The following is an 11,417-nucleotide window of genomic DNA, read 5'->3' on the forward strand; positions in this document are numbered from 1 at the left end:
TTATTTATCCGATACCCATAAAGCTCGATTTCAAACCGGCAAGCAGGGAGTGCATATGATTGAGATCAGTGATTCATTCGAGAAACATGTGGGTTGGAATGTGATAAAAGACCCACAATATTATACGGAGACAATGTTTCATGCATAGCACTATTAAAGGGAGGATTTATAAAAGGAGATAGAACGAAGAACATTTCACCAGAATTATTCTACATACATGATCTTCAGGAAAATTGTGACATTGATGTGCATCAAATTAGTTCAAGTGACAATCCAACAGATTGTCTTTACCAACATCAATTTTTGAGAATATGGTATACAAGATTGGAATGCGGAGACTCAAATATTTGAAATAAGATTTTCTTCAGGGGGAGTAAAATGCGCGTTGTACTCTTTTTCCCTAATAAGGTTTTTCCCACACGGTTTTCCTTATAAGGTTTTTAATGAGGCAGTCAGCAATGCGTATTACTAAATATGTGTACTCTTTTTCCTTCACTAGGATTTTTCCCACGTGGTTTTTCCTAGTAAGGTTTTAATGAGGCACATTATTTTTTAATGAACATCCAAGGGGAGTGTTATAAATATATTATATTATGGATGTTCATTTAGTACTCCGTTGAAAATAAGCTTCCTGAAGAAGCTTATCCATATGGGACTCCACCGTAAATATGTTTATCTATTTAAGTACTCTATTGGAAATAAGCTTCCTGAAGAAGCTTATCACTTCGATACCCGGTTATGGATAAACATTACCCCCGGTAGAAGATTATCCATACCGGGTATAATAAGCTTATCCTTTCAGTACCCAGTTATGGATAAATATTATCCCCGGTAGAAGATTATCCATACCGGGTATAATAAGCTTATCCTTTCAGTACCCAGTTATGGATAAACATTACCCCCGGTAGAAGATTATCCATATCGGGTATAATAAGCTTATCCTTTCAGTACTCCGTTATGGATAAACATTGCTCTCAGTAGAAGATTATCCATATCTGGTATAGTAGCAGCTTACACAACAGCTTCCTTTCTTCTATAAATAGAAGAGATTTCAGTTCATTATGTATATCAGTTTGATTTCGCATAATATATCAATTTCTCTCTATACTTGTCACTTTATAGTCTTTATTTTATAACAGATCGCAAGTTCTAAATTATTCCCAACTCTCAAAATCAGCAAAAAAAACATGTTTATATTTAAGGCTCAATTTGATAAAGAGTTATTCACGAGGGATAATTAATCCCGAGATTAAATTTGAGATGAATTTATCCCATATTTAGTTAGGACAAAATCATGCTATAACTAATCTCGAGATTAATCATCCTGTATTGTAATGTTTTTTTATCCTTGTGGGAGGGTGAGATAACTAATCACGTAATAACTAATTCTGAGATAATTATTGGTGGGATAACAACCCCTAAAAGAGCAATCTGGCACAAGTTGGTTTCACAAAAGGGAGTCTCACAATAAACTTCCACGTTAGTTGGGATCAAATGTCAAAAGCATGGTTCCATGGCAACAATAAAAACAGTACGAAGAGAAATTTTTTCTAGGCAGGCCAAGACTATTTAACAGAACGTGATGGCTTAATCAAAATTGGCATTTACATTTTACGAATTATATTCAATCTTAATTATCAAAACCAGCAGTATTTTCTAAAGAAATAAAGAGTTTGTCCACAAGCAGATCATTTACTGTGCTCCAAAATTTGCAGCTGTCAAAATCTATAAAAGATAGCACGACTCACCAAGTTTCAAAGAAGGGGACATAATTAGCAGTAGATGTATCTTGGTCTATAATAAATAGCTGCAAAAACCATATCTTGGTCTATGATAATGTATAAATCAAACATAGGCAAGAACAAGAAGCAAAATTTTGAGATCGTCACAATAAAACTCAACTTAAACAATGTGAGGCTCTAAAGACTATCACCATATTCGAACACATATTTCGGAAGCACGAAACGAGTCTACGCTCCAGGAACCTCGGGTTCTGCCTCTGCCACTGTCTCATCAACTGGCCGATCCAACTTCACACCAACATCTTCTGAATAATCACCATGAACCTACGAGAATAACTCAAAATTAATAACCAAATAGCTGCTGGTATACAATATGAATGCCATAGTAAACTATGTATGCGTCCTGTTTAAATCAATAGGACAAAGAGCAGACACATCAAATACCTCCATCAGCTTGCCAATATCAAACTTAGGGGCCTTGAGGATCTTGACTTTTCGAATATAAACATTTTGCAAGGGGAAGATGCTTGAAGTTGCTTTCTCAATCTCTCTGCCAATTGATTCAGGGATGAATTTGGCAACCAACTCCTTCAGGTCACATGAACTTGCTTGGTTCCTCATGATCTCAACCATCTTCCTACGGATCTAAGACAATATTAAAGGTATGGTTGTGAGAACTTGCGAGATATGATGACAACCATAAGCATGTAGGTGCATAGAAATACTACCAACCTGACGGATCTGGCTGCTCTGAGCATAACATGTACGCTTCTGCTGGTTTGGGCGTTTCTTTGTAAAAGCAATGCAGAACATCCTCAGGGTATAGCTGTCGGTAGTCTTGACATCCACATGGGCCTCAATCAAAGTCTGCCATTTGCGAACCAGTGACCTCAACTTGTCCGTTGTGAAATCCATTCCCTGTAATTACTTAAAACAAAGTTAGAACTCAATCTACAGCAGCAAATGCCGACATATGATTGTCTAAAAGAATCGTCCTACCCAGAAATTTGTGAGGACATTCTTTCCTTGCACATCCTCAGCTCTCAACCTGATCTTCCTGAAAGCCTGATCCTCATCCTTTTGAAGATCAGCCAGACTCACTTCAAATACTCTATGCTTAAGTCCCTCTGAAGCAATCTGAGAGGAAAATAAGGACATAATTATTCCATTGAAATTGCAATTACAAATGTGCTTTCTTAGTATACAAAAGATGAAAAATCAAAGTTTAATCTTTTTTAATGGAGCACAGTAAATAGACCCAAGAAAAGCAGGTAGATCAAATATAACATGAAACAGAGTAAACCTAATAGAAAACAATACTCTAGATATGTGATCATCCACACATTCAGGAGCTGAAAAGAAAACAGATAGCTGCCAAAAAATGGTCCTCCAGCCATTTTAAAGATAAAAGTCATAGAACCTTATTGAACATTTGCTTAATTGCAAGATAACTTATTACATTTTAGCTTGTACGTCTCTATGAGAGGTTATAGGAGAAATCAACCCAATCCGACTAGCAACATTTATTAAACATTATAAATCACCAATTACTAGTAAAGTGTGAATACTGTAACAACCCTACAACCTCCTTTTGAGTATTTATGTATAATTTAACAAACAGCCAAACTCTAACTACTGATAACCAACAGTACTCTCCTAAACAAAGGCAATCAAACATTTCTTCACTATAATGTCATTTAAGTGTAACTTTAATCAACAAGCGCAAGATAGAAAGAAATGTCAAGGGGCAAAACGAAGTAGAGACAAAAGGGAGGGGGAATAAAAACCTTAGTTCCCTGAGTCCTAGTAACAAGGGTTTTGCCAACGTTCTTGATATCAAAAACGGATGGTGCCTTAATGTCATACCAATCCTTCTTTGCATACGGATCCGCCCTGCAATCCCACATTCACATACGCACACACCGCACATTAGTATTACCCACATTACACATACACAACAAACGGACCAATGAATAAGGTACTTACGCCTTCTTCTTTCCTCCCTTCTTTCCCTTGGAAATCCTCTTGTTCTTGCTGCGCAATGGAACAATAAAAGAGCATTAGAAATTGAAAAAAATAAATGAATCAGAAATATGCTGTGAGCGTTAAAGAGAGATACCCGACGGCCATGTTGGGAAGGAAAGGTTAGAACTGCTTTGGGGGTATTGGGGAAGGGGATGATGAGGCGATACTTAAAGAGGAGCTGCGGATGAGAAACCCTAGTTTCAGCAAGCAGCGCTGTAGTGTCATGTGCTTGGTTATATATATATCTTGCTATGACAACATCTGCCACTTCTTTTGGGTTTAATTACGAAAACACCTTAGATCCCCGTTTCCAGTTTTTCTTTTTCTTTAAATCTTCGGGGATAGACAATCACACAAGTAGCACAAATAGCACATGCGGGTCGTTTCGTATAACAATCCAAGTAAAAATAATTTTGGGATAAAAATTTGCATTATTTCTTAAAAAATTTCATATAGTAATTTCAAAATAAAGCAATAAATTGAGAGATTACTACAATATGTCAAACATTCAATAAAAAATAATATCAAGATAATTAGTCTCAATATAATTAATCTCAACATAACTTGCCTTCAACTAAACGATTGCCCATTTGGATTAGCTGAATTTGAGTAGTTCACTTTTTAGGTGTTGAATCTTAATTTACGAATGAGCAGTTAAGTGAATTCATCGTTTGGTTATTAATATTAGTTAATATTGGTGTAATTTTTATACCAAAATACTTGATATTATCTATCTCGTGTAAAAGATGAGACTATAATCTTGGCATAACCTTGTTTTCAACCAAACAACTTCTTAGTATTATACAATTAATTCAGAAATGACCATCTAGTCTGAAATTTAAAAACTAATATTCATAGTACGTACTTATCTATCTATCTATATTTTTTTTATCTATTATTACTATATTAAAAACACGAATGTCATTAGCGAAATGTCGTTCGTCTTTTTTACTATATTTCATATTGGATATAATTAAAACTTAAGTTACTTTCCTAATATTTAAAAATTTGAAATCAACTAAATTTTAGGTATTCATAAATTCTTCCTTATTCTAAAAAGTAATTAACACCAAAAAAGGAAAAATAAAGATTGGAAATCATGCGCCTAGAGTTCTTTTTAAGTTTAGAAATCTTCGTACTTTGACATAAACAACAACAACCTAGTAAAATCTCACAAGTGGGATCTGGGGAGGGTAGTATGTATGCAGACCTTACCCCTACCCCGAAGAGAGTAGAGAGATTGTTTCTGGAAGACCCTCGGCTCAAGATAATAAGAAAAACAAAAAGGAGAGAATATTAGTTTCACCACAGAGATCATAGGCAAAATAGGAACATAAAATGCAGAAGGAAAAATACAAAACAAAAATAATGGCTAGTAAATAGGTCCTGCACCGAATTATATAATATTTAAAAAGTGACATAAAATAGAAAAATCAAAGTAGGAAAAAAAATCCTATATTTAGAACTCCATTTAGTTTAGAAGTCTTTTATCCAAATATAAAAATATTAATTGAAAGAGAATATATAGAAAACTATAGAAATAAAGTCGGCAGTTCTTTTTCTTTTTATTTGAGCTATACACATTTTTATCTTGTACCATGTATGAATCCTTTGCTTTTTTTTGAATTATACTATATAAGCAAACAATTTTATAAGATTTTGTTTGCAAATAATCGCCATTGTCAATGGAACATAATCAAATAGATTGGAGCTTTATAATTTTATCGTGCCTTTCCAAGTTATGATTAATCCATATTAATTCTGATGCAAAGAACAAACAATACTATTTATTGTATGCATAAGTCAATAGTATGCCATATTCGGTTTATCTCCAAGAATAAATATTTTTCTCTAAGTCTTTTTATAAATTTATTTGAGTATGTCATATTCGGTACTCCTTCAACATGTTGTCTAAGTTTGTTTGTTTTTTGAATCTAAAGAACTTTTTATCTGCATGGACAACATTAATGATATCTTTTAGAACTAAAATATATTAGTAAGATTTTCAATTATAGGGATTTTGTTGCTATATTTACAAGTTAAATATCAATTTTTTATTGTTCTGATTTTTTTACATTCGAGGTCAAATAAAAAGTTGAGCTCGAGTCACTCTAAGACAACAATTATGATAATAATATTCGTGTTGTCTACTCTTATGTAAAAGAAAGAATCCAGACTAATTTCAGATTTATGGTATTTAATCTTATTTTGATTTTATTAGTTTTAAATATAAATCTTACAATAATCGCTTGCAACACGTGCAAGGCACGTATAATAAAATTATTAGTATTAGCTTATTATAAAAGCACGAAAGTTGAAAGACTAAATGTTAAGCGACCAAAATATCCACTAAAAATTGATTGACCTTATTGCCCTTTTAAGTTAAAATTTCCTCCATCTGGCAACTTAGTAATAGGTATGAATGTAATTTTGTATTAGGACTAAACAAAATATTTTTCTATTAGAACTAAACTTCTCTTTTTCCTAAACAAAAACTAAATAAAAGTTTTTCGTGAAGAAATTCAAATTCAATTAGATTTTGATTCATAACATAATAAGTACTTATCCGAAATAATGTTTTAAATTTTGTATAATTGAGATCACGAGAAGCTTTTAATATAAAACAAGAGTAGTCATTGTTCTATCATAAAAGATGTTTATTTCTTTATTTTTCCTGATGGAATCAAATTAAACATCTGAACCAAAACTGTTTAAAAGAAAAAATTAAATTATTGATAATGGCTTATGAGTCTTGGATAAATATTGATAGAAAAATTATTTTGATATCTCAAAAAGAAATATTTCAAAACTATGTCTAGATTCATTTTCTTAATATTTTATTAATAAGTCTTTATCATAGTAATTATTTTTAATATTTTCTGTAACAGATTATAAATTAAATGTGACTACTTGATTAGCCTTAATGGTTTTCATTTTGAACTATTATGAGATTTGCACGTTACTATCATGAAAGTCAAAATAACATTTATTTAATATTAATAGCTTAATCTTAATGGATTTATTTTCTGCCGTTGCTTACTAACTTATGTCCACTTTTGGACTATATAAGTCACTCTACATTCACTTTGAAAGGGAGACAAAATAGTGTATGAAACAGAAAGTAAAACTCTTCTTCTAAACTGCTTTCAGTACTAGGTTTTATTTTGTTTAAGCTTTGTTGTTTCTGCTTCTAGATATACTAGAAGAGCTTGTTGAATCATAGGGATACGCCTAATATTATTCATTTTGGTGTGGGCGAAATATCCTTAAGGACAGTGTCCTTGACACGCCTCAAGCTAAATATTATTCTCCATAATCCAACATTTTTCCAACAATCTTAAGGATATTTTACGTTCTTATTATGGAGAATAACGTTGCTAATGTTGTTGTTAATGCTACTACTCCTGCTGCACCAACTGTTTATGTTGCTATTTTTGGGAGAAATAATTTTAACCGCAAGCACGATGTTGTTGACAAAGGAAAAAAAATTGCTACTAGAAACAGCCTTGTGGAGGAGAACAACCGTCAAAGAAAATCAAGTAACATGTATGATAAAAGAAATGGTTATAAACCCAAAACCAACAATCAAACCTTCAAGGAAAAAGGCAACTGCTTTGTGTGTGGCACATCTGGCCACTATATTGCTCAATACCGAAAAAGAGTTGGGAATGTCAATCCCACTAAGGCTAAAGTAAATTTGACTGAAGCCAAAGTGGATGATATAATTGTTGCGGTTGTTTCCCAAGTGAACCTTGTGGCCAACGTGAAAGATTGGGTGTTAGATTCTGGAGCCACTAGGCACATATGTGCTAACAAAAAAGACTTTGTGTCTTACACCCAAGTTGAGGATGGAGAAGAAGTTGTTTATCTTGGTGACTCAAGAACTACTCAAGTTCTTGGAAAAGGCAAAGTTCTTCTCAAACTCACATTTGGCAAAACTTTGGCATTGAATGATGTGTTGCATGTTCCTAGTATCCGAGCCAATTTGGTCTCTGTGGGATTATTTAAAAAAGTGAGGGTGAAGGTTTCTTTTGAATCCGATAAGGTCCTGTTGACCAAGAATAATAACTTTGTTAGAAAGGGTTATTATAATCATGGCTTGTTTGTACTCAATGTTATCAATGAAAATGCTAGTACTTCTGCTTACTTGATTGATTCTTTTAATTTATGGCATGCTAGATTAGGACATGTTAGTTTGTCTTATATTAAAAAAATACATTTTGAAGGTCTTATTTCAAATATTAATTTTTCAAATATTAATAAGTGTGAAGTTTGTGCAGAAGCTAAACAAACTAAGAAATCATGTACTTCAATATTTAGAGAATCTGAATTATTAAGTTTAATTCATATTGATTTCGGAGACTTGAAACAAACTATGACTAGAGGAGGGAAAAAAATATTATGTGATTTTTATAGACGATTTTTCTAGATATACAAAAGTTTATTTGTTGAGAAATAAAGATGAAGCTTTTGATAAGTTTTTAATTTATAAAGCTGAAGTAGAAAATCAATTGAATAAGAAAATCAAAAGAGTTAGATCTGATAGAGGTGGTGAATTTATTTTGTTGAATGATTATTGTGAGAAAGAAGGCATAATTCACGAGATAACTTCGTCATATTCTCCACAATCAAATGGTGTAGCGGAAAGGAAAAATAGGACCTTAAAGGAAAAGATGAATAGCATGCTTGTTAGTTCTGGTGCTCCGGATAATCTTTAGAGTGAAGCCATTTTATTTGTTTGTCATTTACAAAATAGAATTCCTTATAAGAAAACAGGTAAAACTCCTTATGAGTTGTGGAAAGGGCATTCACCTAATTTGAAATATTTGAAAGTGTGGGGGTGCCTTGCTAAAGTTATGTTACCCGATCCTAAGAAAAGAAAAATAGGATCTAAAACATCTGATTGTATGTTTATTGGGTATGCTGAAAACAGTGCAACATATAGATTTTTAGTAGTCAAAAGTGATGTACTTGAAAGCAATACTATTGTTGAAACAAAAAATGCTGAATTTTTTGAAAATATTTTTCCTTTAACATTTGAGAAAATTTCTAATGCTCCTATTATTTCAAGTGATAATATTTCACATATTCCAATTGTTCAAATGATTTTGAAAGGGAGGATTTAAGAAGAAGTAAAAGACCAAGGAAAGAAAAATCTTTTGGTAATGATTTTTATACTAATATTGTGGATAATGATCATTTAACATATTCTGAAGCTATTTTTTCGTATGATGCCTCATTTTGGAAAGAAGCTATTGACGTAGAATTAAACTCATTACAAAATAAAACTTGGATTTTAGTTGATTTACCTCCTGGAGCTAAACCCATTGGTTGTAAATGGATTTTAAGAAGAAACTCAATCCGGATGGTTCCATTGATAAATACAAAGCTAGACTTATTGCAAAAGGTTTTACCCAAAAGAAAAATATTGATTATTTTGATACTTATGCTCATGTAACTAGAAGTTCCTCAATTCGTGTTTTACTTGCTTTGACTTCTATTTATAAACCTTTTATTCACCAAATGGATGTTAAAACTGCATTTTTAAATGGTGATTTGGAAGAGAAAATTTACATGGAGCAACCTGAGGGTTGTATAGTGTCTGGCCAAGAAAATAACGTATGTAAATTGCTAAAATCTTTATATGTTCTAAAGCAAGTGCCTAAACAGTGACATGAAAAATTTGATCAAGTATTGATTAATTATGATTTTTCATCAATTAAAGTAGATAAATGTGTTTATACAAAATGTGTAGATGGTACATGTGTTATTATTTGCCTTTATGTGCATGACATGCTTATTTTTAGTTCTAGCCTTGATTTGGTACATAAAACCAAATTTTTCTTGTCTTCTAATTTTGAGATGAAAGACATGGGAGAAGCTAGTGTTATTTTAGGCATGGAAATTATAAGAGATGGCAATAGTTTACTGTTGACTCAAGAACATTATGTTGAAAGAATTCTTAAAAAAATTGATAATTTTGATGTGGTACCTGTAAGCACTCCTTATGATGCTAGTAGTCAATTAAAAAAGAATAAGGGAGATCCTGTAGATCAAAATAAATATACTCAAATTATTGGTAGCCTAATACATTTGATGAATTTCACTAGACCTGATATTGCATATGCTGTGTGTAGATTGAGTAGATATACTCAAAATCCGAGTCATGATCATTGGATTGCATTAGTAAGATTAATGAAATATTTGAGAGGTACCATGAACTATAGTATTAAATATAGTGGATTTCTCATTGTACTAGAAGGATACAGTGATGCTAACTGGATCTCTAATTCAGATGAGACAAAATCCACTAGTGGTTATGTGTTCACCCTCAGTGGGGGTGCTGTGGCATGGAAATCAGCTAAACAAACTATAATAGTTAGATCTGCCATGGAATCTGAGTTTGTGGCATTGGAATTAGCTAGCAATGAGGCCGAGTGGTTAAAGAATCTTTTGGCAAGTATTCCACTAGGAATTAAACCGACACCTTCTGTGTCGATGCATTGTGATTGCCAAGCTGCAATAGCCATTGCCAAAAATAAATCCTTTAATGGGAAGAGTAGACATATCCGATTGAGACATAATGTGATAAAACAGCACTGAAAAATGGAATTATTTTCATAGATTATGTAAAGTCAGAAGTGAATTTGGCCAATCCTCTGACTAAACCTTTGGGAAGAAAATTAATATCTGAAACATCGAGGGGAATGGGACTTTTGCCAATTTGAGTTATATCAACTATGATGGTAACCCAACCTATGTGATTGGAGATCCCATGAAGTAGGTTCATATGGATAATAACAAGTCATTAGTTGATCAAATGTGCACTATTAATTATATCCTTTCCTATGGTGTGTGTATATATAGTGCAAGACTGCAAGGAATGGGAGGCTAAGTTATTAAACTCTTAATTTAATCCATAGCCTAATTTTAGGTGGTGTATTGCGCTGCAGAATACACTTGATGGATGGACCTATATGAGTGTGGACTGGGGCCGCTCCTATGAAATTTATGACAAAAAAATAAAAATAAAAATTTCTATAGCACTCATGAAAACCAGGCACGCACATGGCCTAGTAGCGCAAAACCGCGACCAACAACAAAGTGTGTGCCGGTATAATATGATAGATAAGACACTAAACTTATAAAAGAACTCTTGGTTCGTAGAAGTTTTAAACTTCACCAATTGTTCTGTAGGTTTAATCTTATTTTATCTAGGTTTGGTTCATAGTCTAAGAGACACCAGATTTGATGCATTATGTTCATTTGTGAAACCCAACAAATTATTTTATTATTTTATTATTATTATTTTTTATATTTTTTTTGATATATGTGGGGAATTGATAGAAAATTATTTTGATATCTCAAAAAGAAATATTCCAAAATTATGTCTAGATTCATTTTCTTAATATTTTATTAATAAGTCTTTATCATAGTAATTATTTTAAATATTTTTTGTAACGGATTATAAATTAAATGTGACTACTTGATTAGCCTTAATGGCTTTCATTTTGAAACCACCTTTTGAATAGTCTTTTGTATGACTATTATGAGATTTGCACGTTACTATCCTGAAAGTCAAAATAACGTTTATTCAATATTAATAGCTTAATCTTAATGGAATTGTTTTTTGCCGTTGCTTACTAACTT

General features: G+C 32.3%; 2 protein-coding genes across 2 annotated transcripts; one reads left to right on the forward strand and one right to left on the reverse strand.

Moving 5' to 3' along the window:
• Nucleotides 1-1,752: 1,752 nt before the first annotated feature.
• Nucleotides 1,753-4,018, reverse strand: LOC104225297 (small ribosomal subunit protein eS1-like). Its single transcript, XM_009777066.2, has 7 exons — nucleotides 3,862-4,018; nucleotides 3,729-3,776; nucleotides 3,530-3,635; nucleotides 2,742-2,879; nucleotides 2,475-2,660; nucleotides 2,187-2,387; nucleotides 1,753-2,066 (listed from the first exon to the last, which is right to left on the reverse strand). The coding sequence occupies exons 1-7, from the start codon at nucleotides 3,870-3,872 to the stop codon at nucleotides 1,971-1,973; spliced, it is 786 nt and encodes a 261-aa protein (XP_009775368.1). The 5' UTR covers nucleotides 3,873-4,018; the 3' UTR covers nucleotides 1,753-1,970.
• A 5,620-nt stretch (nucleotides 4,019-9,638) lies between these two features.
• LOC138888259 (secreted RxLR effector protein 161-like) lies at nucleotides 9,639-10,370 on the forward strand. The gene has a single exon (XM_070170087.1). It carries the CDS (start codon nucleotides 9,639-9,641, stop codon nucleotides 10,368-10,370), a length of 732 nt encoding a protein of 243 aa, XP_070026188.1.
• The last annotated feature ends 1,047 nt before the right edge of the window (nucleotides 10,371-11,417 follow it).

Source organism: Nicotiana sylvestris, chromosome 3, assembly GCF_000393655.2.
Source record: "Nicotiana sylvestris chromosome 3, ASM39365v2, whole genome shotgun sequence".
NCBI lineage: Eukaryota > Viridiplantae > Streptophyta > Magnoliopsida > Solanales > Solanaceae > Nicotiana > Nicotiana sylvestris.

Excerpts from the sequence above, each read along its gene's own strand:
- LOC138888259 (XM_070170087.1), top strand. The coding sequence starts at position 9,639 with ATGGGAGAAGCTAGTGTTATTTTAGGCATGGAAATTATAAGAGATGGC.
- LOC104225297 (XM_009777066.2), bottom strand. Across the intron at positions 2,661-2,741 it reads ATGTCCTCACAAATTTCTGG|GGAATGGATTTCACAACGGA; the intron begins GTAGGACGATTC and ends AAGTAATTACAG. Across the intron at positions 2,067-2,186 it reads ATATTGGCAAGCTGATGGAG|GTTCATGGTGATTATTCAGA; the intron begins GTATTTGATGTG and ends TTATTCTCGTAG.